This window comes from Enoplosus armatus, chromosome 2 (assembly GCF_043641665.1).
Source record: "Enoplosus armatus isolate fEnoArm2 chromosome 2, fEnoArm2.hap1, whole genome shotgun sequence".
NCBI lineage: Eukaryota > Metazoa > Chordata > Actinopteri > Centrarchiformes > Enoplosidae > Enoplosus > Enoplosus armatus.
The window spans coordinates 10,870,139-10,898,024 of NC_092181.1; the positions used below are offsets into that span (position 1 = coordinate 10,870,139).

Below are 27,886 nucleotides of genomic sequence, written 5' to 3' on the forward strand. Positions count from 1 at the left end.
GTTAAGAAAGATATGCAGACAACGCCCTCCGCTGCATGTATTTGGACAAGTTATCAATACATTTTTATTTCATTATATGCACGTTTGACAATGTGCAGTTATACTAAAATATGCTATGACAAAAGATCAATGAAAACTAGGGCAGTAATGGACAATGCTAGATACAAGTAGTTACAAGAATGAGTTACAGGCCACATTTGGTCTCTGTATAACATTTGTTCAAATAGAGAAATTATAATTTGGGATACTTGTCTATACACCTACTGTAAAGTGGTGCATATACTACACACGAATATTATCATTTACTCATTTGGCTAATAATGCCAGAACATAAGGTGCTATTATAGAGGTCAGTTTTAAAGTCAACAACACTGTCATGTATTGTCTAGTACAATGTTAGTAACAGAAAGCAATGTTAACTAAAAGTGATGTCTAATATTAATCATTCTTGATACTTCTTGGTTTATGATGACACATAAATTCCTTCATGACATTTTAACAGGAAGCATCTTGTCAGCATAATCCAAATCCTGTAAATGTGCTGCCAACTTCATGAAACAAAGTTTAATCATCATCCCAATGAAGTGAATATCCACATCACTCAAGGAAGTGGTAAGCAGGTACAACAGGAAAGAATGAGGTTGTACACTTAATCTCTCTAAAATACAGACTATCAAACACACACACACCTAAAAGTTTGAGATACTGTTACTCAGGAAACACCCAGTGACCTACCTGAGTGAGTACATCAAAAGCTGACAGAACACTCAAGCTGTGTTACCATCTGAAGAAGGCCGAGCTGCCAGCAAAGAGCAGAACACTCAAAGGTAAGAGTGTGCAAAATTAATTTGCATCTTTTGTCCATTTTTTTGGATTCATTGTATTAGCAGTAATCTTACACTTGTTGTATAACTTTGTATATGTTGTGATTGCTTTAAAATGACTTATAGTGTCATAATATGTATTTGTGGTGTTACTGGCATGTATGCGTTTTTTCCTTCTACAAATATGTATGTCATTTTTTATTTTGAGATAGGTTAAATATTGATCTGAAAACATTTAAGTAGCCCACATTTATCTTGCCCACACATGAACGTGTGAGTAGCATTTATTTTATTGGGGTTCATTTTAAAAATATCAGACTTTCCTCAAAATATTAATTTTTTCTTTCAAATAATATATAAACGTTGGTTACCCAATTATAATGTAATAAGTTATGAATGTGTTGCTTTGGTTTTTAAACAAAACATTAACATCCAGACATTACAATAATTAGACAAGTTTATAATTTACTAAAAGTTAAGAATGCATGTGCAGCACGGGGGTACAAAGCTAATATATGGACATTTTCAGTATTCAGAAACTTGCTGAAAACAGGTTAAATTATTTTTTAGAGGGGAATTTGTATGTAACATTCATTCTTACAAAACTATCTTACTACACATCTGGCGTTGATAGACATCTGTTGGCTCCAGCTACTGTAACTAACATGACACTGGAATTCCAGGGTACGGCAGCTACTAGCAGAAATAACACTAATCCAGACTACGCAAAAAACCCTGCATCCCAAATTCCAGCTACATAGTGAATCCAAGCAGGTTTTTGGTATGTGTTCACACTGGAAAAGTCACCAAATAAAGTATACTCAAAGTAGACAGAATGCATCCAAAATGCGGTCAATTCGTTAAAAGGTGTTCTGTTGATGGCGTTACTATTCGCCCGTAATGCACATAGGAAACGGAGGAGCAGCCTGCCGCTGAAAAAAATGTGGTGGTGAAACTGCTCCAAAAAATTTGTGAAGAAAAAGTGGTTGAGCAGCTTCAGGTGTTGCCCGCTAAGTAGGATCTGAGCCACACCACCTCACCTCCTTATGACTGAAATAGTTTTTTGTTTGTTATAATATTACATTTACAGTTTCCTCCTTCCTCCTTTTTGTGCTCTTTTTTGTCTTGACTCTTCTTGCGGTGTCATGGTCCACTGCCAATACCCTCTTTGTACTTTGCTACTGTTTCCAGCATCCCATTGTGAAATTTAGATTGATCGGATTACCCCAACCAGGAACTTCTTACTTCTTTATTTAGTGTGGACAATAACTAACAGAATAAAGCAACAATAACATGTCCAACGGCACATCTCAGATATATCTGAGATTGAAATAGCACAAACAATTTGCACCTAAGAAAGCTCCAGGTAAGGATGGATTTCCTGTTGAATTTTGGACCAAATTGGCTCACTTACAGTGCATCCGGAAAGTATTCACAGCGCTTCACTTTTTCCACATTTTGTTATGTTGCAGCCTTATACCAAAATGGATTAAATTCATTTTTTTCCTCAAAATTCTACACACAACACCCCATAATGACAACGTGAAAAAAGTTTATTTGAGATTTTTGCAAATTTATTAAAAATAAAAAACCTGAGAAATCACATGTACATAAGTATTCACAGCCTTTGCTCAATACTTTGTTGATGCACCTTTGGCAGCAATTACAGCCTCAAGTCTTTTTGAATATGATGCCACAAGCTTGGCACACCTATCTTTGGGCAGTTTCACCCATTCCTCTTTGCAGCACCTCTCAAGCTCCATCAGGTTGGATGGGAAGCGTCGGTGCACAGCCATTTTCAGATCTCTCCAGAGATGTTCAATCGGATTCAAGTCTGGGCTCTGGCTGGGCCACTCAAGGACATTCACAGAGTTGTCCTGAAGCCACTCCTTTGATATCTTGGCTGTGTGCTTAGGGTCGTTGTCCTGCTGAAAGATAAACCGTCGCCCCAGTCTGAGGTCAAGAGCGCTCTGGAGCAGGTTTTCATCCAGGATGTCTCTGTACTTTGCTGCATTCATCTTTCCCTCTATCCTGACTAGTCTCCCAGTTCCTGCCGCTGAAAAACATCCCCACAGCATGATGCTGCCACCACCATGCTTCACTGTAGGGATGGTATTGGCCTGGTGATGAGCGGTGCCTGGTTTCCTCCAAACGTGACGCCTGGCATTCACACCAAAGAGTTCGATCTTTGTCTCATCAGACCAGAGAATTTTGTTTCTCATGGTCTGAGAGTCCTTCAGGTGCCTTTTGGCAAACTCCAGGCGGGCTGCTATGTGCCTTTTACTAAGGAGTGGCTTCCGTCTGGCCACTCTACCATACAGGCCTGATTGGTGGATTGCTGCAGAGATGGTTGTCCTTCTGGAATGTTCTCCTCTCTCCACAGAGGAACTCTGGAGCTCTGACAGAGTGACCATCGGGTTCTTGGTCACCTCCCTGACTAAGGCCCTTCTCCCCCGATTACTCAGTTTAGATGGCCGGCCAGCTCTAGGAAGAGTCCTGGTGGTTCCGAACTTCTTCCACTTACGGATGATGGAGGCCACTGTGCTCATTGGGACCTTCAAAGCAGCAGAAATTTTTCTGTAACCTTCCCCAGATTTGTGCCTCGAGACAATCCTGTCTCGGAGGTCTACAGACAATTCCTTTGACTTCATGCTTGGTTTGTGCTCTGACATGCACTGTCAACTGTGGGACCTTATATAGACAGGTGTGTGCCTTTCCAAATCATGTCCAATCAACTGAATTTACCACAGGTGGACTCCAATTAAGCTGCAGAAACATCTCAAGGATGATCAGTGGAAACAGGATGCACCTGAGCTCAATTTTGAGCTTCATGGCAAAGGCTGTGAATACTTATGTACATGTGATTTCTTAGTTTTTTATTTTTAATAAATTTGCAAAAATTTCAAAAAAACTTTTTTCACATTGTCATTATGGGGTGTTGTGTGTAGAATTTTGAGGAAAAAAATTAATTTAATCCATTTTGGAATAAGGGTGTAACATAACAAAATGTGGAAAAAGTGAAGCGCCGTGAATACTTTCCGGATGCACTGTATTCACTCAAATGACAAGATACATGTCAGATAACTCAGTCTGCCCTAGATCTACATACCAAACTATAATCTCTGTTATATTAAAAACAGGTAAGTCTGGAGAATCCCCTTCAGACTTTCTCCACTCCTTTTTGCTCTAGCAATAGAACCACTTACAGACAGAAACAGACAAGATCCAAAAGTTACAGGTATCAGTATATATATAGGTCAACATCAATATGAAGTTTGATCTTTTGATGTATTTAACTAACCTGGAAAAATGTATACCTCTTTTGTTTAAAATTCATTCTGAATATGCAATGGCCATGAAAATGGCTTCCAAAGTTCTCATTTCTATTATCTACAGGACCAATTACCCCACATAAACTATTCTTTAAAACATATTCTATTATTACAAATCCTAAAATTAAAGTGGGAGTGGGAATTTAATTAATTTGAACAGCAGAGCAGTTTAGTATATTTGATTCATAAACAGACAATAGATCAACAGGTAAAGTTTACAGAATCCTGCTGAAATCAAATTCTGTTGACATTTTTGCAATCAAGATTTAGGGAGAAATGATATCAATGTAGGTTGGAGGGAATGATGGAATTTAACGAGAGATATTACAGTCGATGCATTGAATCCCATATAGAATATTCTACAGAATCTACTGTGCAAGAGATAAAGTTAATAGATATCGTAGAAATATGTCCAGGAATTGTCTTAAGAAGAAGACTTTACAGATTCATTGATGCACGGGATTGTTGTTTGCTTTGGTTTGGTTGTTGATATTGGGGATGAAATTTAAATTTAATCCATCTTGTGTACTAGATTTATTCAAGATACAGTGAGGTATCCGTGGAGTGGATTATTCATTTTTCATCAATTGTATTTAGGAAACTTAAACTCAAACACCGGAAATCCACATACCCTCGTGCATTACTAGAAGAAAAAAAGAAGTTTTATTATTATTTGATCATGAATATTTATTGATTTAAGTTGATTAGCAATCAAGATATGAGCTTGTTTCTTTTATATGTGGGTAAATGTGGGTTGTCTTGCTTTGTGTTGTTGATGCAGGAAGTGTATATGATATAAATTGTAAATATTGGGAGATCTAGATAAAAAAATAAATAAATAAATAATGAATTAATGACAGTAAGAACTGGTGAAGGAAATGGTTGAAAACAAGCAGAAGAAGAGTTGCGACAGTTGAGAAGGGTTTAGAGACAGTATCCATCCAGATGTTTTCTTCTTTTGCCTTCACTCCTCTTCCTCCTGGCTCCATTTCAGCTCCATCTTCCATTATGGCTGCCAGGCGGACAGTCATGCCCCTGGTGGTGGTGGCCCTCTCCCTGCCAGGCCTTGCTCACTGCTTCCAGCCATTCTTCTCATTTGATGGGACTTCCATTACTCACCGTGACATGACCCAAAGGGCAATTCTCAGAAAGACAGCTGAGGTCTGCCGAGACATTGCTGCCTCTGAGGGACGATACTTCAGCCTGAAGGTGAGGAGTTTTAGACATCCAGTTTTGATCACATTTCATTATGGATGTTGTTGGAGGTTCCTGGCCCCTTCCTGATGTCGGGCCTAACCCTAACCCTGCGTATTTTTTCCTCACAAAGTCTCTGATGTACTCTGAAGTACTGATGGTATTTTCCCAACATCCAGTCAATCACTAGACATTTCTTCGTCCCCAGATTGATGACAACCTGTCAGTTAGCAAGGTGCAAACAGCCTGTTCCTCCACACCCACCTCCTCGGACATGTTCCAAACTGCCATTAATGATATCTACTACAGCAACGAGAAGGTGGATTTCTCATTGGCACTTGCAAAGGAGTACCATTTTGACGATGAGACCTTCCAGGAAGGACGGAATATCATCACAGCAGGTAAAATTTCAATTGTGTTAAAAACCCATCATCAAGGCCATTTATTGACTGGATCTTATTTGCCATATGTAATGAGCCTGTTGGAGACTGCTTTTGGCCCTAACTGGCAATAGAAACACATATATAGAAATATGCAGCAATAATCAGAGTCTTTAGAGTCTTATGTTGTGTTTTTCTGTTGAGGTGTGTCTTCTGTGAAGGCTAATGTGAAGCTGAAGAACTTTGTCGCAGGGAGGCAGACTCTTGGTCGAGTCTGTCACACCCTACAGGTGAGGTTAATGATTATTTTGTTACCGCAGTTACGTTCTTTTGTTTGTTTGTAATGGATGGTGGTACCAATTTGTAGAGAAGAGGCAATGCTGGTTTTGCAAATAATGTTACATATTCTGTATATTTAGGACTTCTACAGCCACAGTAACTGGGTGGAGCTGGGGAAAATAACTCCTTACAGCACTCTGATCAGACCAGACCTACCTCTGCAGAACTTGGCAGGTAGGATCCAAACCTGCAAACACACATACACACACACAAATCCACAGATGACAATCGATGCATTGTTACTCAATATACACACACCCACAGTTTAGTACCAATCAAAGCTGAATTATCATCTGGACATAAACCTTTCAAATGTGTTCTATCCTATTTCCAGATCTATTACAGATTTTTGTCATATGTTACTGATTAACTTCATAATTTCCTCCAGGCCCAGATACTCCAACCTGTAGGAGCTGTACAGGGAAGATTTGTGCTGACAACATCCTGCCTGCTGTGCTGCAGCAGGGGCTTCTCACTTCAGGCTACTTCAACGTCTTTTCTTCAGCAAAACCTGCAGGTCACTTTTATTTATCTTCTACATTCATGTTTAGTATGCTAAGGTACTCACGCCATGGTTAGTCTTATGTTTACAAGTTTAGCTATGTTAGCTAGCTAACTAGCTGCCATGACTTTAGTAGCCTACAATTTTTATCACATCATCATTGGCAAAATGATTTCCACTTAGAAGAGAGCTAAAAATAAACCACAATCAAACAGAAGCATTGGTAGAAATAGTCAGGGCTATTTGAAAATGGTGTAACCTCCTACCTGGAATCTATCTAAAACTGGGTGCTGTTGTACTTCACCATGTACTGTATATATGCCATCATCCTCTTGTACAAATCATCAGCTTCTACAAATGTTTCGTAACCTTGACCCAGAAAGAAGAAATCCCATTCAAATAAACTAATTATTAATTACTTCTCTGTCATCACAATGAATATACTATTGGGTGGTACAAAATCTGAGCTTGTTTGTATTTCTGCTCCAAGGTAAAAGTAGCCACGGTGGTTTGTCTGACAAGTCAAGCCTGAAGGACACAGTGGGGGGCATAACAGGTAACATAACAAACTCATTCATACCTCTGCTCCAAAGGTAAATGCAGCCACGGTGGATTATTTGACCGGACAAGCAAACAGGACCCAGTGGGGGGCATCAATAAGGATGATGTTGAGTCCAGTCATGGTTCACTTCACCACAAAGCAGCTAACCTGGCAGGGGATGCCACTATGGAGCTACTGGAGGACATCAGAGTAGCTGTCGGAGACAAGAGCTTCCTGCGGTATGGGCCACCTTCAACTGAGCCATTGTGTGTGTGTGCCCATACAACAGATGCACGGTGGAGCTATAACACCAAATTATAGTAAAGATTAAGATTGGGCTTTACACCATCCAGAGCTCTGACAGTCTGGATTTACATGTTGATAAATCTCTTCACTAATTTCAGTTGTGATATGGTTCCACTACAAACAGATTACAAGCAATAACATGTAACCTGCAAAACAAAATGCCAAGAAATTTGAGATTTACCACATTTGATCTGATTAGGTTGTTCTAGCACACTCTGCTTCCATAAACGACTGTATGACCCCTAGTCAGCTAAACATTGCCTCATACAGTATAATCTATAATATACTGTTGCTCAGGGATGAAGTTGACTAATGTACTGTATGTATACTGTGATAAGTTTGTCGCTCTCCTTTAGTCAAATGGTAATTACTGATCATTGACAGAGGGGCTCCTAGCAGGATAACGCAGATAAGTAACACCTGCTTATAACATAAAGAGCTAATTATGTTTTGTGTCTCTCATGTTCCTGCAGATTGATGGGCCTCTCCCAGTCCTCTGTGCTGTGTTTTGTCATCGACACCACTGGCAGTATGAGCGATGACATAGCAGAAGCTAAGAGAGTTTCCTTTGACATAATTGACCTTAAGAGAGGAACATCACAGGAGCCCTCCGCCTACATATTGGTACCTTTTAATGACCCAGGTAGGTAACATTTTACAGATGGTGCATATGTTGCCTCTGGCAGCTACCAAATAAAGTATAGTTAATTCTACAGTGAAAGCAAAAAAAGGGAGCTCTGCAAAAATCTGCAAACTCTACTTTATCTACAACTTTATCTCCTTTCTAGCGTTTGGACCTGTGACAAGAACAACCAATGCAGACACCTTCAAAGAAAGCATCAACAGGCTCACTGCAAATGGAGGAGGGGACAACCCAGAGATGAGTTTGTCTGGACTGCGGGTGTGTGTGTGTGTGTGTGTGTGGTTGTGTGTGCATAAATAAATCTTCAGTAACTAATTTTGTATTAAAGTCCTTTTCTTGGAATCATCCATTTGGACAACAGAGTTCTGTAAAGCAATAACACTGATATGATCATGACCATCAGGTTTTTAGTTTAATAGATCAAATGAATAACTAATAAGAACGTTTTTCCTGTCCTATATGTGACTTATAGCTTGCACTGACTGCTGCTCCGCAATCCTCTGAGATCTTTGTCTTCACTGATGCTCCAGCCAAAGATTTCTACCTGAAAAGCACCGTCACTGCCCTTATTGAGAACACCATGTCTAAGGTAACTTTGTGTATGAGTCGAGTTTATTCCTGCACTTCAGATGTTAATGCAGCCCACGAAGAAACAGACAAATCGAATGTTAACATATGTGAGCTTATGTAAATGCTAGCAACAACTGAAACACATTCATCAGGAAGACACCTCCAAGATGCCTGTTTGACTACTTAGCTTCAGAAAAAGGACTACAGAGCATCCAGACCAACATCTGCAGCGCTCCAGCCATTGTTGTAGAAACCCTTTATTAATGAATTAACATTGGTAACTCCTGACTGATTTGTTGGCTAATGGGAAACAGAGGAACCCCTGAGTAATTATTAATAATTTACCAAAATTTATTTATGCATTGTTACCAAATAGTATCGCACAGCCATGTAACTAAAACACTTTCCATGCATACAGAGTTGGAGAGGAATTTTTAACTTGAAAATGTAATGTCAACAACTGTCACAATAAGCAGTTTTCCTCTACTGCCAAAGTCATGACATGAGTGGCACACAGTGATAACAGTACCGTGTTGTAACTTATCAAACTGCAGCATGAGTTGAACCCACAGCCTTAATTAAGTACAGATTTTGATTTTGTTATCAAAAATGACTGAATCAGTTGATTTTACACGACATGCATCAGAGAGGATAGAAAATTAGTTGTACCAAATGTGAACCCATTTTTTGCTTTGTTAATCATTTTGTCCACTTCTTATATTGTACCGGGTAGGTTGTACTGCAAATACAGTTTATGTAGGTTTTGTCTCTCTTTATACTTTTAGGTAACTTTCATGTTGACAGATGTCTTGTCCAGTCGACGGAACACTAATCTTCAAGGTTTCTCACCACGTACCCTGAGCCAATCAGATGTGCAGTTGTACCGTGACCTAGCCAGAGCCTCTGGAGGTCAGGCCATAGAGGTCACCAAGTCAGACCTTTCTCTGGCTACAAGAGTAATAGAGGATTCATCAGCCACCGCTGTGGTGAGACACTGAACAAGAAAGAATGAATAGCCGAGTGGAGATGGTGCAACACATTTGCCAACTGTTCACACATACGACGTCTTTTCATATTGATTCCTCTCTCACAGCAGTTTCTGTTCCTTCCTCTTCCAGGTGACAGTTTTCCAGGCAGTGGTGAATCCTGGAAAGCATGATAATTTTACTTTCATTGTTGATGCCTCACTAAGCAACTTGATCATCTATATCACAGGAGCCTCATCTCTCACCTTCAGACTCACCAGCTCCACAGGTTCAGTTCAAAGACACGTTTGGGACTAATGTGTTACTGTTAGTATTATAAAGACTTCCCCTCCCTTATTTATTAAATATTTTGTTTAGTTATTGATTGAGCTTTGAATATAAATATTTAACCTAACAGAATAATTGTGTTTATTATGTGGCGACAGTTTTCGTCCAGAACCTCAAACATAATGTTTAAAGGCATACATTTTAAGTAAATGTTGAGCTTTTTTATTCCGTCCATCATCTGTCATCACAGGAAAACACTTTAGCTTTGTCTGTGCTGGTATAACAGTGTCGTCTTTAAGTTTCTGTTGTGTAGCAATCCAATACATCACCATCAGTGAACAGAAATCCATCTGACACAGCTCTGAAAAATGACCCATTTGAGTACTTTAAGTATCCTATTGCAGCTAAATAATGTAATAATAAATCATCACCTGTAATTTGCCAGTTATTAAAATGCTGTAAGACACAATGAGACTAATTACAGAGGAACAGGGCAAATATTTTATTCTAAACTGAATGGAGAAAGACAGCTATGAAAGGGCAGGGGAGGAAATATGTTGTTATTTTTTAGTAATTTGCGTGAACTAACCCTTTAACATGCTATATATTACAGCAAGAAATATGTTTCCCTCTCCTCCAGGTGTCTCTCAGAGTTCTAGTCAGTCCAGTGGTCCTCTGGGATCCTTCACCACAGTGGGAAACCTACGTCGGTTAAGCGTCAACATTGGCAATCAAACAGGATTATGGGGAATCAGTGTTAACTCTATTAATCCCTACTCTGTTAAGGTCATAGGTCAGTAGTATGATGAATTCAGAGTGAGTAGATGAGATGTTTGAAAAGATCTTGAATCTTCTAAATCGCTACTGATCTGTTTTCTGTGAATGTCCACAGGTCAAAGTTTCGTGAATTTTGTCTATAACCTTGTGCAAGCGTATGCGGGAGCTCACAGTGGCTTCAGTCTAAAGGAGGGACGTCCCACAACAGGTCGGACCATTTTCATTTATAATTATTATATAGATTAGATTAGATTATATATTATAAAACTGAAGCATGTTACCTTATTGAGCCCCCATTAAAGTCCAACCCATCAGCCCTAAACTTTTCTGTCTATTCCACAACTCTTCTTTAGTTGTATACATTATGTTTATGTCTGAGGAACTATCACATACTCATTTTCCTTTTTTCTCTTGCCACAACTTTCAGGAGGTAATGTCACCCTCTTGGTCACTGTGACAGGAAGTGACACGGTGGCGGTCACAGAGGTCTCTCTGTTTGGCAGCTCAGGGTCAAGAGAGATCAGCGGATCATTGCAGGCATGTCACATGTTCCACTTGATCAACTGAAAAGACTGTACCTGCATATTTTAGCCAATTAACTACAAATGAAGAGTATACTTTACATTACTGCTGGCCATTTCTCTAACAAAGTATATAAAGTTTTATAAGAGTTTTCAGATTTATTTCCTACCTGGGAGGAAGCTACTGGTTTCAGACAACTGATTTTTCCCATCTTGAATGTCAGGGTGGCAAAATGCTTCACTTAACAAAAAAGTTATGAAGAGATTTTCAACCGTCATTTAAAGTTGATTTTCATTTTGAAATGAATGGGAAGCACTGGCTCTCTGGAACTTAAAATAAAACAAAACTTTGGGTAAGCTTTGGATGGTTGGCAAGGAGGTCAAATATTCATGATTTGTAGTTAATGGGGCAAAACATACAAAACCAACAACACGCTCTTTTCAAGACGTAGCATGATTTATTGATGCAATGGGAAAGATTTTTTTCTTAATGAAAATGTGCTTGTTTTTAGGTAGGTACAGCTGCAACAGAGACAAGTTCTACACAGCCTTTGATATAAATTCTGTACTAATTTGTATTCAAAGCAACAGGCAGCTCATATAGCACTAGCACTAGGGTTAGGAGAAGAATGATTAAATATAATTAACATTAATCATACTCTAGCTACTCTGGTCGACTCGTATTATTGATTTATTGATTGCTCTCCTCCACAGACATTAAGCAGTGGTAACTTCCTGGTAAGATTCAGTGGAGTCCCAGCTGGTGACTTTGTGGTTTACCTTAGAGGTCAGGACACCAGCTCCACCTCCAGTTCAACACCGGTCAGCTTCCAGAGACAGGCCTCCACACAGATCAAGACCTCCAGCATCTCTATTACCGTGAGCACAAACACAAAAAATCACAATCTGTTTTCTGTCTCAGTGAAGCAGTTCTTCACTTTGCTTTAACATTTGTAAAGATAATGCTAGTTGACAATTAACAACCAGTAAAATGACCACTTCATTCATAAACTCCTATGAATCATACCAGGATGATCATAGTTGCAACAGCTTCCCAGTTGCGTTGTTGATATCACATTTCCAACATAGAAAGGGTTAAATCTCTAATATCTTCTTTTTTCATCTAACTCCACCCATCAGTGACCTCTTATAATGGGACATTTTTAAATTAAGGTTGATTGGAAATATGACAATAGCCAAAACACAGGGGTGACCTGTTTCACTCATTAAGCCCTGCCCCCCTCAAGACTGTCGCTATGCCTGTTAAGCTTTCTGTTCTCGTACAGCATATATGCATAATACAGTGTCAATAGTGGGAGATTTACCACCCCAAATTCTTAGTCATTTTTTAAACAAAATTGGTCCGTGATTTCACACAGAAGTAGACAAAAGCAGGGTTCTTGTTTCTTGCTGGCAGCCAGTGATTACCTGCTGAAATAATTACTATCCCTGGTTGATTTTATCTGCTATAGTTAGCTAGCTAATTAAGGTAACATTAGCTCCATTAATTGGTTGAAAGCACTTCCTCTGGCTGGCTCGTTTTAAAACAAGAATCCTGTAAAAAAAAATCCTCTTAACTATGTACTTGATGGCTTCCCAAAAGACTGGCTATGTCCCAGGCAAAGTCAGCATGTGGAAGACATAGAAAAAACGGAGAAAGGGCTGTTTAAAGGCATGGTTTAGCGGATGGTCAGTTATATCAAGATTGTTCAATGTTGGTCTAATACCAGAGAGTCGAAGACAGAGTTGGATGGCATTGTTTCTCACTCTCCTTGCTCAAATCAACATCCATCACCATATTATTACATAAAATACATTAAGAAATGTTTCACCTTGTCTCTTTCTTTAACTTTCCCTCTTCCTCTCCCTCCACTTTTCCAGGCCCAAGCCGACAACATCAACATAGAACCAGGTTCCACCATCGATATCCCTTTCACAGTATCCTCAGACACAACTGGGACGTTCACAGTGCAAGTCAACAACGACCGGAGCTTTTCCTTCACTGCACCCAGCACTGTCAACATAGTGGCAGGAAGTGGGGGTAAAGCCAATGGCACTGTAACCTTAACAGCAACAGCCGGCGCTGCTTCAGGAACAGACGTGACCCTTACCATTGAGGCACAAAATGCAGCTGCCACAGATATCAACTACACTGTCCTCAGGTTTTCTGTGACTGCCAAGGTAACAGAAAGAATTATTTAGCTGGATGGGAAATGAAGCAGTATAAGGAGATGTTTGGGTTTCATACTACATACTGTATTACAGTTCTGCATGGTCAAATCATCTTATTAAACTCCAACATTTCAATCACTGTGCAGCTCATGACCCTTATAATATAACTATAACAAATTTACCCGATAGTAGTCAATCTCCCTAGCAGCTTTTAAGATGGAAAAAAACAATATCAGGAAGGTGTAAAGTAACAAAAAAACATGATTGACTCAGACCAAGAAAGGTGTCTTTCGATAAGTCAATGCAAATCATGTAAAATCAAAGATGGTTCAGGATGTCTGTAGCAGTGGCAGGATGCTTTTGTATCTTCAGCACTCCAGTTTGTGAGTTTACATGGTTTGTATTGACCTTTAAGGGTAACTTTTATACTTCACCGTCTTTACAGGTCTTTTGGAGTACTACTGCATATGCAAAAAAAAAAGCAGTATAAAGCCGTTTGACTACGTTAGCCCCACTAGCATACCTGAATCTCTGACCAAACTGTCAGCAGCCGAAATGCATTGTGGGTAATGTAAGCACCAGGTTTTGACAAGGAAGAAGAATGTGTGGAATAGAAAAGACAATAATGTTTGGTTCTGCTGCTTTGATTTTGATATGTGAGTGTTATAGTGCAATGCTAAATTGACGGAATACTCTTTAGCAGAGATCTTTCTTAGTTGGACTACATCATATTTTTTGTTAAGAACATAGACGAGAATATCTTCAACATTCTTCCCATTACTAATTTTATGACCCACTCAGTGACTGAAATGTCACTGGCTTGGAGATCCAGAATTGGGATCAAGGCTAGGATCAGGGCCATTTTTCGCCATTAATCATTAATCATTCATAATACATAATGGCCAAATACAAAATATACTGAATGCAAAAAAAAAGACCCAATGAGAGATGCTGGGTAGCCTCTGTCTCACATCAGTGGTAAATCTAACGGTTAATATTGCTCAGAATTCCCATGAACCTGTTTTATTACTGTATGTACTGTACACTACTGTGTCAAAGTTTGCTTTAAGGATCACAGATGTTAAAATACTACTCATAACTTTTTTCCTGTTCCTTTTATTATTTGTATGAGACCACACTACTGTTTTATTGTTTAATCTCTCTTTCCAGGTGACAGATTTGGCCGGTCCAGTGTGCCAGGTAGTCAACATATCAGGTATCTGTCCCGCCTCCTCATCACTCTGTGCTTCCTCCCAGTGGGAGTTCATCGCTTATCTCACCGATGGTATTAATGGGACTGGCATTGCAAGCACCACCATTCGCCAAGGAAACGGTACCCTCAATACCAGCACAGTGGCTGGAGCAGGGGGAGAGAACATTACAGTGGCCACCTACAGCGCCTCCTGCTGTTCACAGAATATAGTGCTGGCTGCTGTGGACAGGGTAGGAAATGTGGGGACATGTGTGGGATGGGCTAGAGCGCTTACCACACCAGCCCCTACTACAACTACTCCTTTAACTACAACTACCCCTGTAACTACAACTACTCCTTTAACTACAACTACCCCTGAGACTACAACTACTCCTGTGACTACAACTACTCCTTTAACTACAACTACCCCTGTGACTACAACTACTCCTTTAACTACAACTACCCCTGTAACTACAACTACCCCTTTAACTACAACTACTCCTGTGACTACAACTACTCCTTTAACTACAACTACCCCTGTGACTACAACTACTCCTTTAACTTCAACTACCCCTTTGACTACAACTACCCCTGTGACTACAACTACTTCTTTAATTAAAACTCCCCTTGTGATCACAGCTACAGTTAACACAGCATCCACTGGAGGTCACACTTTGAGCACATCACACTGTCTCTGGATCAGTGTAGTGGTTTCTCTCCTTTGGAAGTGAAAGAGACAAATGGAATGAAATAATCATCATGTGCATCTCTCAATGTCTTAGTAAGCTAAGGAAGAGGTGCCTGAACTTTCTGCTAGGTTCTGGCTTCAAGAAAATTCATATATTCAATTAATCAGAAAAATCATCAATCATTTCTCTTACAAATCAATAGTCAATCTTTTTCCCATGACTATAAGTGTACCTGGTTTCTTTCAACCTGTCTTGTCTACTTAAATTAAAGCTTGTGATTTCTTAAGTTCCCGAGAATGTCTTTCATCAACCAACTACAGAAAGTACAGGTGGAGAGGAATAAGTAGCACACTGTGACAACAACAGAGCAGTAGGTGTTCCATGTAAGACATAAATCTTGGTCTACTTGCTGTACTTTACTTGGGTATTTCCATTTAATGCTACATTATACTTCCACTACATTTGAGAGAAAAATATTGTACTTTTTAGTGCACTACATTTAAGTAGTTACTTTTCAGATTTTACGTATGAAGCATATGATGCCTTGTTAAAGATCAAACTACTCAACAGTATAAAGTGATTCAAATTAGCTCCACCTCAGCCAGCTACATCATTAAAAGTCTGCTTACACAGCAATGCATCAATAATAAAAAATCTAATAATGTAATTACACTCCAACAGGCCCCATTCTGCCGCCTAACAACTACTTTTACTTGAGATACTTATAGTACATGTTGCTGCTAGTACATTTGAACATCTACTTAAGTAAAATTTTTACTTGGAATTTGATATTTTTATAATGTAAAATGACTGCTTTTACCTAAGTAAATTTCCTACATTTACTAACATCATACTGTACGTATGACTTTACACTTCGGTTTAGCCAGTTATCCACAGAAATAAAAATAAAAAACAGACCTGAAAACAACAATGAGTCCAGAAATGGATCTCGAGTGGCTGTGATTTTTAAACAGTGTTGGTGTTTAGGGTGGATTTTTCCTTTAAATGGTCGGATCAGATGCATGTTGAGTGAAGAGTGCCATCAACTGGTGGTAAAGAGGTCAAAGATAAGGTTTCACCAGGGCCCAGGCAGTAGTAAGATACTGTTAACTTGCAAGCTGCACAGTATGGTTTTCATAAACAAAACATACATAAGTGGTTATGTGAAACGTGCATGGTAAACAGAATGAATAATAACACAGTTGCAATTGCTAGTAAAGTTTATTTGTCTATTTCAGAAAAAGTAAAACAATAATTACAACAAAGAACCAAATGAACCTCAAAGGGCAGTAAAAATATAACAAATACAATAATAGTTAAGTGGAAGAACTAAGAGCGACTTCCAGCAGCCGAACACGAATGGCACTTCTGAGGCCCGTTTCACAAAGCAGGATTAATTCAGAGAGCTAGATAAGCCAGAACCACACCTGATCTCCAACACTGGTTTCACTCAGTGCAGTTCCACTGCTCACTCAGTGATCCTGGTTGGTGAGTCAGGTCCCAGTTATCAAGAGACAGCACAACAGCCTGGTCGAATGCAACCTGCATCAGGAGGAGTGAAAAGCTTGGTCCTTTTATACAAAGAAATAATGACTAATTTAGATTTTCCTTCAAACAATACAGCAACCACAAAATCAAAGTACAGCAGGTTTACTACATGAAAAAGAAACAACAGAAAAGCCAATCACCTCTCAATTAATATGGCAAGTAAACGTCAAAGCAGCCACCCACTAAAAATAAAAGCTTAATTTTGTTTCACAACTTGTACAAATAATTTTGCCCTGCAGGGTCACCAAAAGCAACTGGATAATCAAAAGTGCCACTACAATGAGGAATCTTGATACTCGATTGAGAAGAGTAAAATGAACTGAATTCAGTATCCTCAATAGATGACAATGACTTCATAGATACAGACACATATTACTCCTAGATAACAGCAAACCTTTAATTGATGTCTGTGAAGATCCTTACATCTTTATCATCCTTATCACACAAACGCTAAAGAATATCCTTCTCTGTCTATTTGAAATCTTTGAGCACATTCATGTCACATCAGTGATGCAACTTGGAGCAGATTCAATGTAAGAAACCTACTATATTAGTCATTAATAACAGTATTTACAATACCTAATATGTTACTCTTTTAAACAGAGCAGAGCTTAATGTTACACAATTGGATATTTTGCATTACTTTTAATAGCCCATGGTAGATCAAACATATCCCTGGATCTCTGTGTTCCTGACAAGAGAGATGGTGAATACCAGAGTTGTAAGTATGTATAATCTATACATAATAGATCAATACAGAGGGCCAATAACTGGTATATAACATTATTATCTTCAAAAGGAAAAGACAAAAGCTACAATTACAGATAAATAGCTACAGTTGTTTTGTTTTTTTAACAAAAGCAAGTGAGAAACTGTACATAATATTAACAGTATTTTATGGCAAGACCACTGAGGACTCTCTCCTTGACCTGCTCTCTTTGAAGTCACTATGCTGTATTTTAGGACTTTGGTCCAACAAACCCAACAAGACTGTAATGTAACACATTTCTTCATTGTCAAATAAGATGTCAAAGACTGGAAAGTGCAAAATGCATTTGCGCTGTAAAATTTGAAATAATTGGTATGAATAGGGGAACAAAAATGTTCATTTCAAAAATATAATAACAAGTTAGCCCTGTTACTTGAGAATCTGATGATGTAGTTTGATATGACTGATTTGATCTGATTATGTTGTAGTTCAGCTACTGTATTACGGGCTGTAGCCCATTTTTATTCTTGGTTAAATGCAACATTTGAGAAACAGGCAAAGAAATGCAATGAAATTTTGAATTTCTATAGATGAAATATAAGAGATTTTGGTTTTACACACATGTAGGCGATGATATAATTGTTGCATGCAGAGGCACTGAGTTGAAAGAGTCTTAGGCCTATATTCTCTGGGCATGCTTACGTTTCACTCAAAATCTGCTTTTTCTATCATACAAAATTAGTATAGAGCTCCCAAAGTTGGCATTCACTTTTTTCCTCCATACAGTTGCATCACCAAATATACTGTGCCAATCCATTCATTTACAGTATATACATATATACTTCACATAATATGTATATATGTTTTGAGTATTCCATGCAGCATATAAACCCCTCTTTGAATATCATTGTATGGAAAAGGGGGTTCAAAGAATAACTTGCTGTCCTCACAAATTTGTTTCTCCTCTAGGGTTTTAGAAGGTAACTAGCAGTTCACGCCCAGCACAAATAATGGGTCCCTACAAAAGGATGTTCCCATTTCAAAATCATTCTCTGCGCCCACCAAAGCACTGGCTCAGTATTACTAATCAGCACTGGCAAAGCAAAAGTGTCAGCACTTTTGCAAATGCTATGCAGCTAACAAAGCACATACTCAAGTCAGCTTGATGCACGTGCCCTTCAGGCTTTGAGTTTTCATTACCTCCACTGTGCACAAAGATTAGTCAATGTTTAAAAATTCCCCAAAATGGCATTGTTCCTACATATGACATTAAAGAAGTTTGCTGATTTGATAAAATCGGATCACGTTTATGTCACAGGATGTCCAGCATTAGTTTCAGGCAACATTTTACTCATGTTTTTTGCTCTCAGTCAACTTGAGTAAGAGATATGCAGTAATAAACTTCAACAAATTAAATCTTAGAATCATTAAACTGTCAGGCTAAAACCGCAAGTGCAGATATAACAACAGCTTAACCTACAACGTTACCACTAATATGCAAATGCTCCAAGGTTTCAGATGTGTAAACATTCCAAAGGTTAAGTAGACTGGTATAGTACATACAATAGTTGCTGTATAGTAATATCTGTGGAGGTATAAAATGTGGCTGTTTGGCAATAAGCAGGGAGAGGAAGGTACAGTAATATCCCTGCCTTTGGAGTGTGAGTCAGGTAGAGTCGGGGAGACCTGAGGTGTAAACTATCTATGATTGTACTGATCTTGCATCTGTTGTATAATTGGAGTTTGGGATGGAAAGGATGGGTGCAATCTGATTCGCAGGCCAGTTTGGACAGCTCAGGAAACAGTTGGTAAGCGGTTCTGCATTATGAGGGTACTTGGATGTCTTTCTGGTGTGTGTTACTCTAACATATTAGGTCTACTGTGCTACTCTACTTTGTGTCATTGATTTAGTATCTAATTTAATACACACAGCCGTTTTACAGACTGAAAAAGGACAATATCCGTCAGTTATTCATTTTGCGCACATTGTCAAAACTAATAAACACCACTGGCTCTGTGGTGCTAAGGCAACTACTTCATAGTTCAACATCTTGAAAGCAATCAGCTCGTCTGATTGAAGAAAACATAACTAAGGAAACACTAAGAATAATTTATTCATATAACATAAGGAGCCGCTGCTCAACAAAAGATTATTACAGATGCTCTTTGTTTTGATTAGACATCACGGGTGGTTGTTATATTAGATGAGACATGTGGCTGGCTAGACTCACAGGAAGAGGAAGTCAGTCATATCAGGGTGGCTGAGCCTACAGCTGCCTGAATGGTATCCGTGACACTAATGAAGACTTTTAGAGCGATTGTTGTGTGTCCAGGATTATGGCAAATCATTGGATATGGCTAGAGAGCTTGTACGCCTGGGCACTGGTGTTTGGAGTTTAGGCTAGTCTCATTGGGCAACTGAGACAATGGGGTTGGGGGAATAAGTAAAGCAAGGGGTGGGGGAAGAAATCCCAAGGTCCCTCTACTGCTCATCCATCTCAGCAAGATCAGAGTTGGAGGAGGGCGGTGTGGATGATTGGAGGTGGTTTGAAACAGGTTGTGGGCTCAGGGTAGAGCCCTGGGGGACACCACTGGGGACAGGGTCGGGAAGGGTTAGGGTTTCCGGAGCAGACTTTTTGCGGGGTCTGTCCTTGGGAACAGATAGGGAATCAGGCGCATCAGTGCACATGGGGGTGGAGGGGGCACTGGCAGGGCCGGTGAGGGCACAGGAGGACAAGGGCGTATCGCTGATGGAGATCGATGGGGGAAAAATCCCAATCTTCTGGTTGGTGGCCTCCTGGATGGTGCGCTCAAACTCTCTCACCTCATCCATTGTCATGTCTGGATTAGAAAGAAACCAATTGAGAGCAATGAGAGGAACAATTGGGAAATAGATTTTTTTCAATTTCAGAGAAGAAAAGGCTGAAACTTCATGTCATTATTAGAGCCACATTAGAACCACCCACAAAAACACACATCAAAGTCAGTACAAAACTGAAAAAAACACATTCAAAAACTAAAAAACAAATATTTAAGTCAGCTCACATTGTTATTTTAATAACCAAGATGTTTCTAGAGTTCATTTGTGTTGCCTTATGTTTCATAGATACTTTTTGAAACCTTGGGGAATTTTGGCAGACCTTAATTATTACATTCTTCACATATTCAACTGTTCATGTATGCATTGTTTTACTCAATGTAGGACAGAATGAGTGGATGTATGCGGACAGTTATATGTGACAACTTCATTCACAGTCACCACTGGTTCAAATATGAGACAGAGGAGGGGCAATGGAGTAAGGAAACAATGAAAAAGACACATACGCTTGCTTTGTCATGGATCTCTATGTCATCCAGTGAAGATGGGTTTGTTGTGGAATGCTCTTGCTGCTCATGGCAAACTTTAATGTTGGTTTGCACATGCATTTGTCTCTCGTAATCCCGCACATCATCCAAAGTCATATCTGGAAGAAGGGGGGAGGGGTGGAACGAGGGTTGAAATGTTGGTAATAATGGCACTCCAGTTGACAGACAGGTGGGGAAGGAGAGTTAGGTGGCAAAAGATGCATTCCATGGGTGAGTATAGCTTTTTATAAGGGATGATTAGCTTTAGAGGTCAATGTGCTAGCTTCCCATGACCCAGAGAGTTTACAGGAGACAGCCAGACAGATCCGACCCACACCAGGAAGAAGGGAGGAAAGGAAGAATGAGATCAAGGACGTTTCAAGATCAAGGAAAAGCATGAACAATCCACACCCAAAGAAGAGGTTGGATCATTGGAAGCACAAGAAAGCAACACCTGGAAGGGTTCACTTAATCATTCCACATGTGACAAATTTAGAGAGCATTTGACGCATCCAGGTAGTAGGGAGTTGTGGTATAAAGATCAGTGGTTATAGAGAGGAGAGGAGAGGATTATATTTCATGGCAAAGATAATGGGCTTGTTATCTTAACGCCCTTCAGCTATGGAAAAAGCTCAACAGCTGAAAGTGAGTGAATGTGTTGCACAGCCACCTCTTGTGCAACCAGACTCTCAGAGAAACAGACTGAGGCAGCTTTCATGTTTCAGTGAGTGCATCATTCTTCACTGTTGTAAATTTCCCATTATTCCTTCATGTAATAGCAGCCAATTTGTTGGGAAGGGGTATATCCGTGCACACAGGTTTTCTTGCAACTTTATATTTGGCTTTAATGTGAAAAATAGTGCCAAATAGAGTGAAAAATGTGTGTATTACAACACTTTTAGCAGTACTGTGTCTACTCTTGACTCTAAATAAATTGATATATATGAATTTCTCTAACATGAAACATGAAAGAGTGTGGTTTAAGAGTTATTTTTATCATGCAGGTGTTCATTTGAAACGCATTTTGAACGCTGACTGTGCCTAGGCACAACAGTCTAGTGTCATTAGTGGGTTAGAGGTGATATCAAAAGGAGGGTCCATGCTGTAGGAGAATGAGCAAGACTGGCAGTGGCAGGGTTAGATGCAGGTGGAGTGATTTTTCATGCACACTGGCTGGTAAATAAACAGTAATCACACAACAGTGATTAATATAACCAAAGTAGCTATGATAGTGCCAACATTTAAAAGAATAATCAGTTATAGTAACATAACACTTCAAATCTAAGTACATACAAATACATGGGACATTAAAAGGTCTTATGGACTATTTATGTATTTCTTAAAGGTTCATATAAGCAGTCATTCACAATATACAACAATGAAAAGGGATTGCTTTCATCCCTGAATTCATAAAAATAAGATGTCCCATATTTATATAAAACGTGTGTAGGCAATGCAGCAATGCATTCACTATAACTTGGTGTGAGTACACAGTTGATGACTGAAAGGGTGAAATGTGCCAATGGCTGTGAATTAGCAGGAGTGTGTAGACAGCAGGACAGTAGAAAAGAGCTGATATACCTACCAATCCACTCATCGACCCAGGCAAATGCCTGTCGATGTCCCAGCAGCAGCACATCCCGAACCACCTATAACACAACAAAATGACCACTGATGAAACTCTTACTCACGCAACATCTTTTTATCATTTAATTATGATTAAAAGGAAAATATTGAAGATTGAGGCTGTAGAAGTACGGTCATGGAGACTAAAGCACCTAACCCTCTAGGACTTTCAATTAGCTGCATACCGCCTAACTACGTACAATTAACTGAGACATGATGTGAAATTAAATGTGAAATAAACACTCATTATGATATTTCAGTAATCTATTTAACTCCCAACCAAAAGATGAACCAAACATGGTGAACTTGTGCCATTCTGTATGTGTTTTATACATGTAGAGGGATACATGTAAAGATTTATTACTGCAATTTAAAGCAAAGGTTCAAGTAGGACTAAAGTGAAGGATTCGAACATTCATCCCATGGGTGACCTCTCACCTTGTGTACAAACTGCTCCACACGTGTCTGCAGACCCCACACCTCAAACTTGACGGTGACCAGTTTGTATGAGCACATGATGGGATCCTGGGTGTCCCTCCAACCCTCCTGAAGAATCCCCCGCGACGTCTTCTCTGACTTGAAATATCGCAAGTCCTGCAGAAGGGGGGAGGGTAACACACACACACACACGTTTAATATTACAATAATTAACCCAAACCTTCAGGCATCGTTGTTTCTGCACCCCAGTGGAGAGACGTAGGGGAGAGCCTAAAATTAGATGCATGACTGAATGCCGGTATTAAATACCATTCGCATTAACCCCTCTGGTCCTTGGAGAATCTCTATCCAGGCTCATTAGAGCTGAGGCAATCTGTTATCAAACTGCTCTGAAGACAATTACCAGCTCTCACACTTCGATGAATGCTGTGTGAGTTGGGAGAGCCATAAAAAGCAGCAAGTGCAGCAGCTAGACAAGTGGGACTGAAGTCCCCAAAGTTTGTATTAGAGCGAGTATTTGGGCTTCAATAACAAATTTAACAGATAAGAACATATATTATTATTATCATTATTATCGTCCTTGTGAAGATCCTCGTAGGGATAGAAGACCTTTTTCACTGGATATAAAACAATTTAGACATAGAGAAAACCTGTGAGTAAGATCTGTGCATTTCCAGATTCAATACTACACTTACACCCCTCCGGTGGTGTTAGCGCCTAATAGCCATGAGCATCTACACACACACACACACACACACACACACACACACACAAGCTCACCTCAGACTCTTTATAGTAACGCTCAGGGATCTCATCGTAGGCGATGTCGATGAAACACACCTCCCTCTCCTGCTCCTTCAGCTCGGTGTCAAAGATCTGAAAACAGAACAGATCGGTTTGCCTCCGCCTGCCAATCGCTCCTGAGTCCTCACAAATAAATATGCACCTCCGAAATGGGTCTTTTCCAGGTTACATCATCAGATGGCTGTGACTAACACTTGACATAACCATTACATAACCATTAGGTGGTGCTCTTTACCCATGTCTTTGTTACTGTGCCAAATGACACATTGCGATTACTGTGTCATACCTTAAGACAGACAGTCAGCTGATTGTACAAAAAGTGAGTGCAACCTTCCCTTCTTAGCTTTTATTAATGTTATTATTATTCTTCATTAGTTCTTATGCTGTTGATTATATGGAACCTCCTTCTACAATGAATCAAGTATGAATGTACTGTATATACTTACATAAATACATAATGCATATATCCTTTTATCAATTTATTAATCCATCCATAGTCATGCAGGCTATTTACACACACACACACACACACACACACACACACACACACACACACACACACACACACACACACACACACACACACACACACACAATCTCACATGAGCATCGTTGAACAGAGCTCTCACTACAGTACCTGCCACAAGGGAAGTCTGTGTGTGTGCATTTAAAGTGAGGTTAGAGGCCACCAGCTTCATTTAAGGGATTATTTATATTTCATTTAACTAAAGGCAGGCTGCTGGATTATTAAAATGAGCAACAACAAAAAAAACAAGCTTACATAGCCCCCCTGCCCTCCCTCCCTTTCCCTTCTTTTCTCCTCCTCCCCTGCAAGGGTGCATTCTGTCATTTACAGTGTGGATGAGCACTGCTGGCACAATAAGGGTGATATGTCAGCATGCATGAGTGCAGCCAAGCAACAGTAATGGAGACTGGGAAGAGAGAGGGACAGAGGCAGAGGTGTATGAGAGGAGACAGGGAGGAGGGAAACAAAGAAAAAGAGATGCGGTGGTAGAGGTTATGACAGGAGCAAGATAGTGTGTAATAAGAGGAGAGGGATGGAGTCACAGGGAGGGAGAGGGAAATAGAGTGGAGGAACCGAGGGGGACACAGTGGACATGTATGCAGAGACTGGCAAGGATAGGAGACGAGGGGGAGGGAGAGGAGGATGGAATGACAGGGAAGAAAGACTGTAAAATGAGAGAGGAAACATGGGTTTGTGTAATCAGGGATGAGAAGGAAAAAAGGGAACATATCTGCAATGAACATGTACGCATCACTTAGCAAAATATAAATACATGAGCAAACTAATTAATTAGAAAAGTCCTCTGTAGTCTGTTTATTGAAGCATTTTCAAACAAAGTAAAACTGGCTTTTCCAATGGTTATTTACAGTAAATGTGATGCCATATTGTACCGAGGCAGAGGACAAAGAAAAGAAGTTGGAGGAGAGAGAGGGTGAAAAAAAGGTAATAAAAAGAAAATAAAAACAAGTTAGACAAAGAGCACACACACAAACACATTGGCACCCCATGAAGGATGACAGCATCCCCCAGTGCTAATCAGTAACACATCACCTTGGTTTGACCTGTAAATGTAGCACCCTTTAAGGCCATTCAGGGCTATTTTGAAAATGCCAGAATGACAATACCCCAAAAAAGACCCTCATACATTTACCTTCACACTAACATACTGTAGCTCTGTTCCCACTTCTCCCAGCATGAAAAAATATCATAGCATCACTACTCCAGTATCGGTCTGGGCAATCGCAGTCTATATGCCCTGAGCTGCCTCCCACTCCAATGCCATGTGTATGCTAATACTAGGCACTATTCTAGTGTACATGCCAGCATTTGTTGCTTCATTTTGAATACATTACAAACTCTAAACACAGACAGACCATATGGTAATTTTATTGCAAAGCAGGGCATTTGCCCTCAAATGCTCTGCAGCGAAGGCCTCTGTAGACTCATAGTAATCACTGACTAAATAAAAAAAAATCAGATTGGACAGCACTTCATTATCCTCAAAAGGGAAAATACACACAAAACAGACCAATCTCATTCATGGCACGCACAAGAGAGAATCATTAACTGAATAAAATGAGGCTGAGAATATTTTCAGAAATATCAGTTTACACTTACCTGCTCATTTGAAAGTTATTTCATACATTTTCTGCCCAACAGGAGGAATGCAGTACATGCCGTTGAGGATGCTCTTCTTATTAATCAAAATGAAATGTCTAATTTCAACAAATCGCTCTTTTGGAGTTTGTGATCTAAAGTGGCCAGATTGTAAATCCAAGACAATGACCACTTTTTGTAATAATAGCTCATAACTGCGTCTAAACTGGGCACGGCTTTAAATGTGCATGACTTGTTGGGAGTCTGAAGATATGAAGATGTAGACTGCAGTGATGGAATGCATCGATTTCATCAAAAACTGAACGGCCATGTGTTATCACATGTGACCAATTAAAAAAAGCATAACAACAGTGGAAATAAGTGGATAAATGGTGCACAAAAGGTTGAAAAAGCTGAATATGGCAAAAGAAACGAGAGAAAGAATGAAACACGTGTTTTCTCATTCTGCCTGCTGTGTAGTTCAGGGGTCCTTGGAGAGATTACAAAAGCAACATGGGCCTCAGGACACATGTTAAAGCTTAATGTGTGAATGTGTGTGCGTGTGCGTGTGTGTGTGTGTGTGTGTGTGTGTGTGTGTGTGTGTGTGTGAGTGAGCACATATGAATGTGTGTGTCTGACATTGGATGTGGAATTCTGCATGGCATGTACTGTTACTGCATTCAAACGGTGCATGATGTCCACTCACACACCCACTCATTTCCTGTCCACACATCCACGATTTTTCCTCCCTCACTTGCACCAATCCTTCCTGTTCTTCCTCCATCTCTGAATCCTCTCCACTCAGTAAGCCCTTCTTTTTCCAGCTGTTCTTTCCTTTCGGTTTATACACAGCAGTAAGACACCCCGAGTGGACAGATGTATGTTATGCCATCAGAATCCACACATGGGAAAACACTTGTTCAGGAACAATGTTGTTATATAAAATGTTCAAAACAAAGCCGCACACAGCTGCATTCATATTATTTCATAACATCCTTTATAGCAAATACACCTCACATACTTATGAACTGATTATACAATGTCATAAAACATGCAAGGCTTCTCGTTTGTTTGCCCTGAAGATGTTACACAAAGTAGTGCAGCTGTATGATTAAACCATTGACTTGAGTGTGTAGACGATATCTCTGTTCATATGCACAGGCATTTCAAACTGTCTGGCATCTTAACACACACACACAAAAACACATATTTATTTAAAAGCACTGTGATTTGTCTCTGTTGGGTACCCATTTTAACCAACCAAGTGCATTTGCTGAAGGCGATTTCTGTTAGATTTAATAAAAAAGTCTTTGGTCTGTCGCCTTGTCTTGTCAAACCTAACAAGCATCAATCAAAAACATCAATACATGTTTAATGCACACCGGCAGTCTGTCCATTTCTGTCTCCCTCAGTTTTTTATGAGTACATGTAAAAAACACTCTGAGACACATCAGCAAAGTTGGGAGCCGTTCGTCCCTTATTCAATCGCCAAATCACTGACAATTTGAAGCAAAATATGAAGACGCAGTAAAAATGAACCTGCTGGCCGCCCACCATGATATATTTCAGGCAATTTGTCTGTTGCACACTACCCCACTATTCTTCTTCCTCACTGTCCAGGCAGTGGCAGCATTTCATGTGATGACTAATGCCCCTATAAACTGAAGAGTGGAATAAAATATAGAGAGAAAGAAAGTGAGTAGGCCAACAGCCCAAATGAAATTAGCTGTCCAACAAGTGGAGCAATTTTTGGCAGACTCTCAATGCACATAATATAGTTGGCATTATGAGACGACGTGATTGCACAGGAGGGTCTGCGAGTTGCCAAATCTGCCCGGATGGTTTTACTCATGTAGCCTTCGCTGAGGTCTCGTTTTCAACCATATGTCTATGAGATATTTTGTGTTTTAAATTGGCCTATTTTTTTCCGTACAGATTTCTGTATAAGAAGGACAGAAGACAGGAAGCAGTGTTATATAAAGCTTAGAGATTTGTATGGGAGTGAGAGCCTGCCTGATTCATTTACTGGGCCTATGAGCTGATACTTACTGCGGAAATA

General features: G+C 39.7%; 2 protein-coding genes across 2 annotated transcripts in view; one reads left to right on the top strand and one right to left on the bottom strand.

Annotated features, from left to right (window-relative positions):
- Positions 1-5,164: 5,164 nt before the first annotated feature.
- On the top strand, positions 5,165-15,277 carry LOC139298652 (von Willebrand factor A domain-containing protein 7-like). Its single transcript, XM_070921356.1, has 18 exons — positions 5,165-5,365; positions 5,559-5,751; positions 5,935-6,020; positions 6,150-6,243; positions 6,458-6,586; positions 7,165-7,351; positions 7,892-8,061; positions 8,207-8,319; positions 8,534-8,650; positions 9,417-9,617; positions 9,750-9,885; positions 10,525-10,677; positions 10,777-10,869; positions 11,089-11,198; positions 11,897-12,061; positions 13,064-13,363; positions 14,525-14,867; positions 15,189-15,277. Exons 1-18 carry the CDS (start codon positions 5,165-5,167, stop codon positions 15,275-15,277), a joined length of 2,880 nt encoding a protein of 959 aa, XP_070777457.1.
- Positions 15,278-16,443: 1,166 nt separating this feature from the next.
- LOC139293371 (cytoplasmic phosphatidylinositol transfer protein 1-like) overlaps positions 16,444-27,886 on the bottom strand; it is a 72,951-nt gene continuing 61,508 nt past the window's right edge. Inside the window, exons 6-9 of the mRNA XM_070915391.1 lie at positions 23,682-23,777; positions 22,902-23,057; positions 22,423-22,486; positions 16,444-20,333 (exon numbers count right to left, since the gene is read on the bottom strand). Of these exons, the coding sequence (XP_070771492.1) occupies positions 19,975-20,333; positions 22,423-22,486; positions 22,902-23,057; positions 23,682-23,777 (675 nt within the window). The 3' untranslated portion in view covers positions 16,444-19,974. The remainder of the gene's footprint in view (positions 20,334-22,422; positions 22,487-22,901; positions 23,058-23,681; positions 23,778-27,886) is intronic.

Excerpts from the sequence above, each read along its gene's own strand:
- LOC139298652 (XM_070921356.1), top strand. The coding sequence starts at position 5,165 with ATGGCTGCCAGGCGGACAGTCATGCCCCTGGTGGTGGTGGCCCTCTCC. Across the intron at positions 6,021-6,149 it reads GAGTCTGTCACACCCTACAG|GACTTCTACAGCCACAGTAA; the intron begins GTGAGGTTAATG and ends CTGTATATTTAG. Across the intron at positions 9,886-10,524 it reads CAGACTCACCAGCTCCACAG|GTGTCTCTCAGAGTTCTAGT; the intron begins GTTCAGTTCAAA and ends CCTCTCCTCCAG.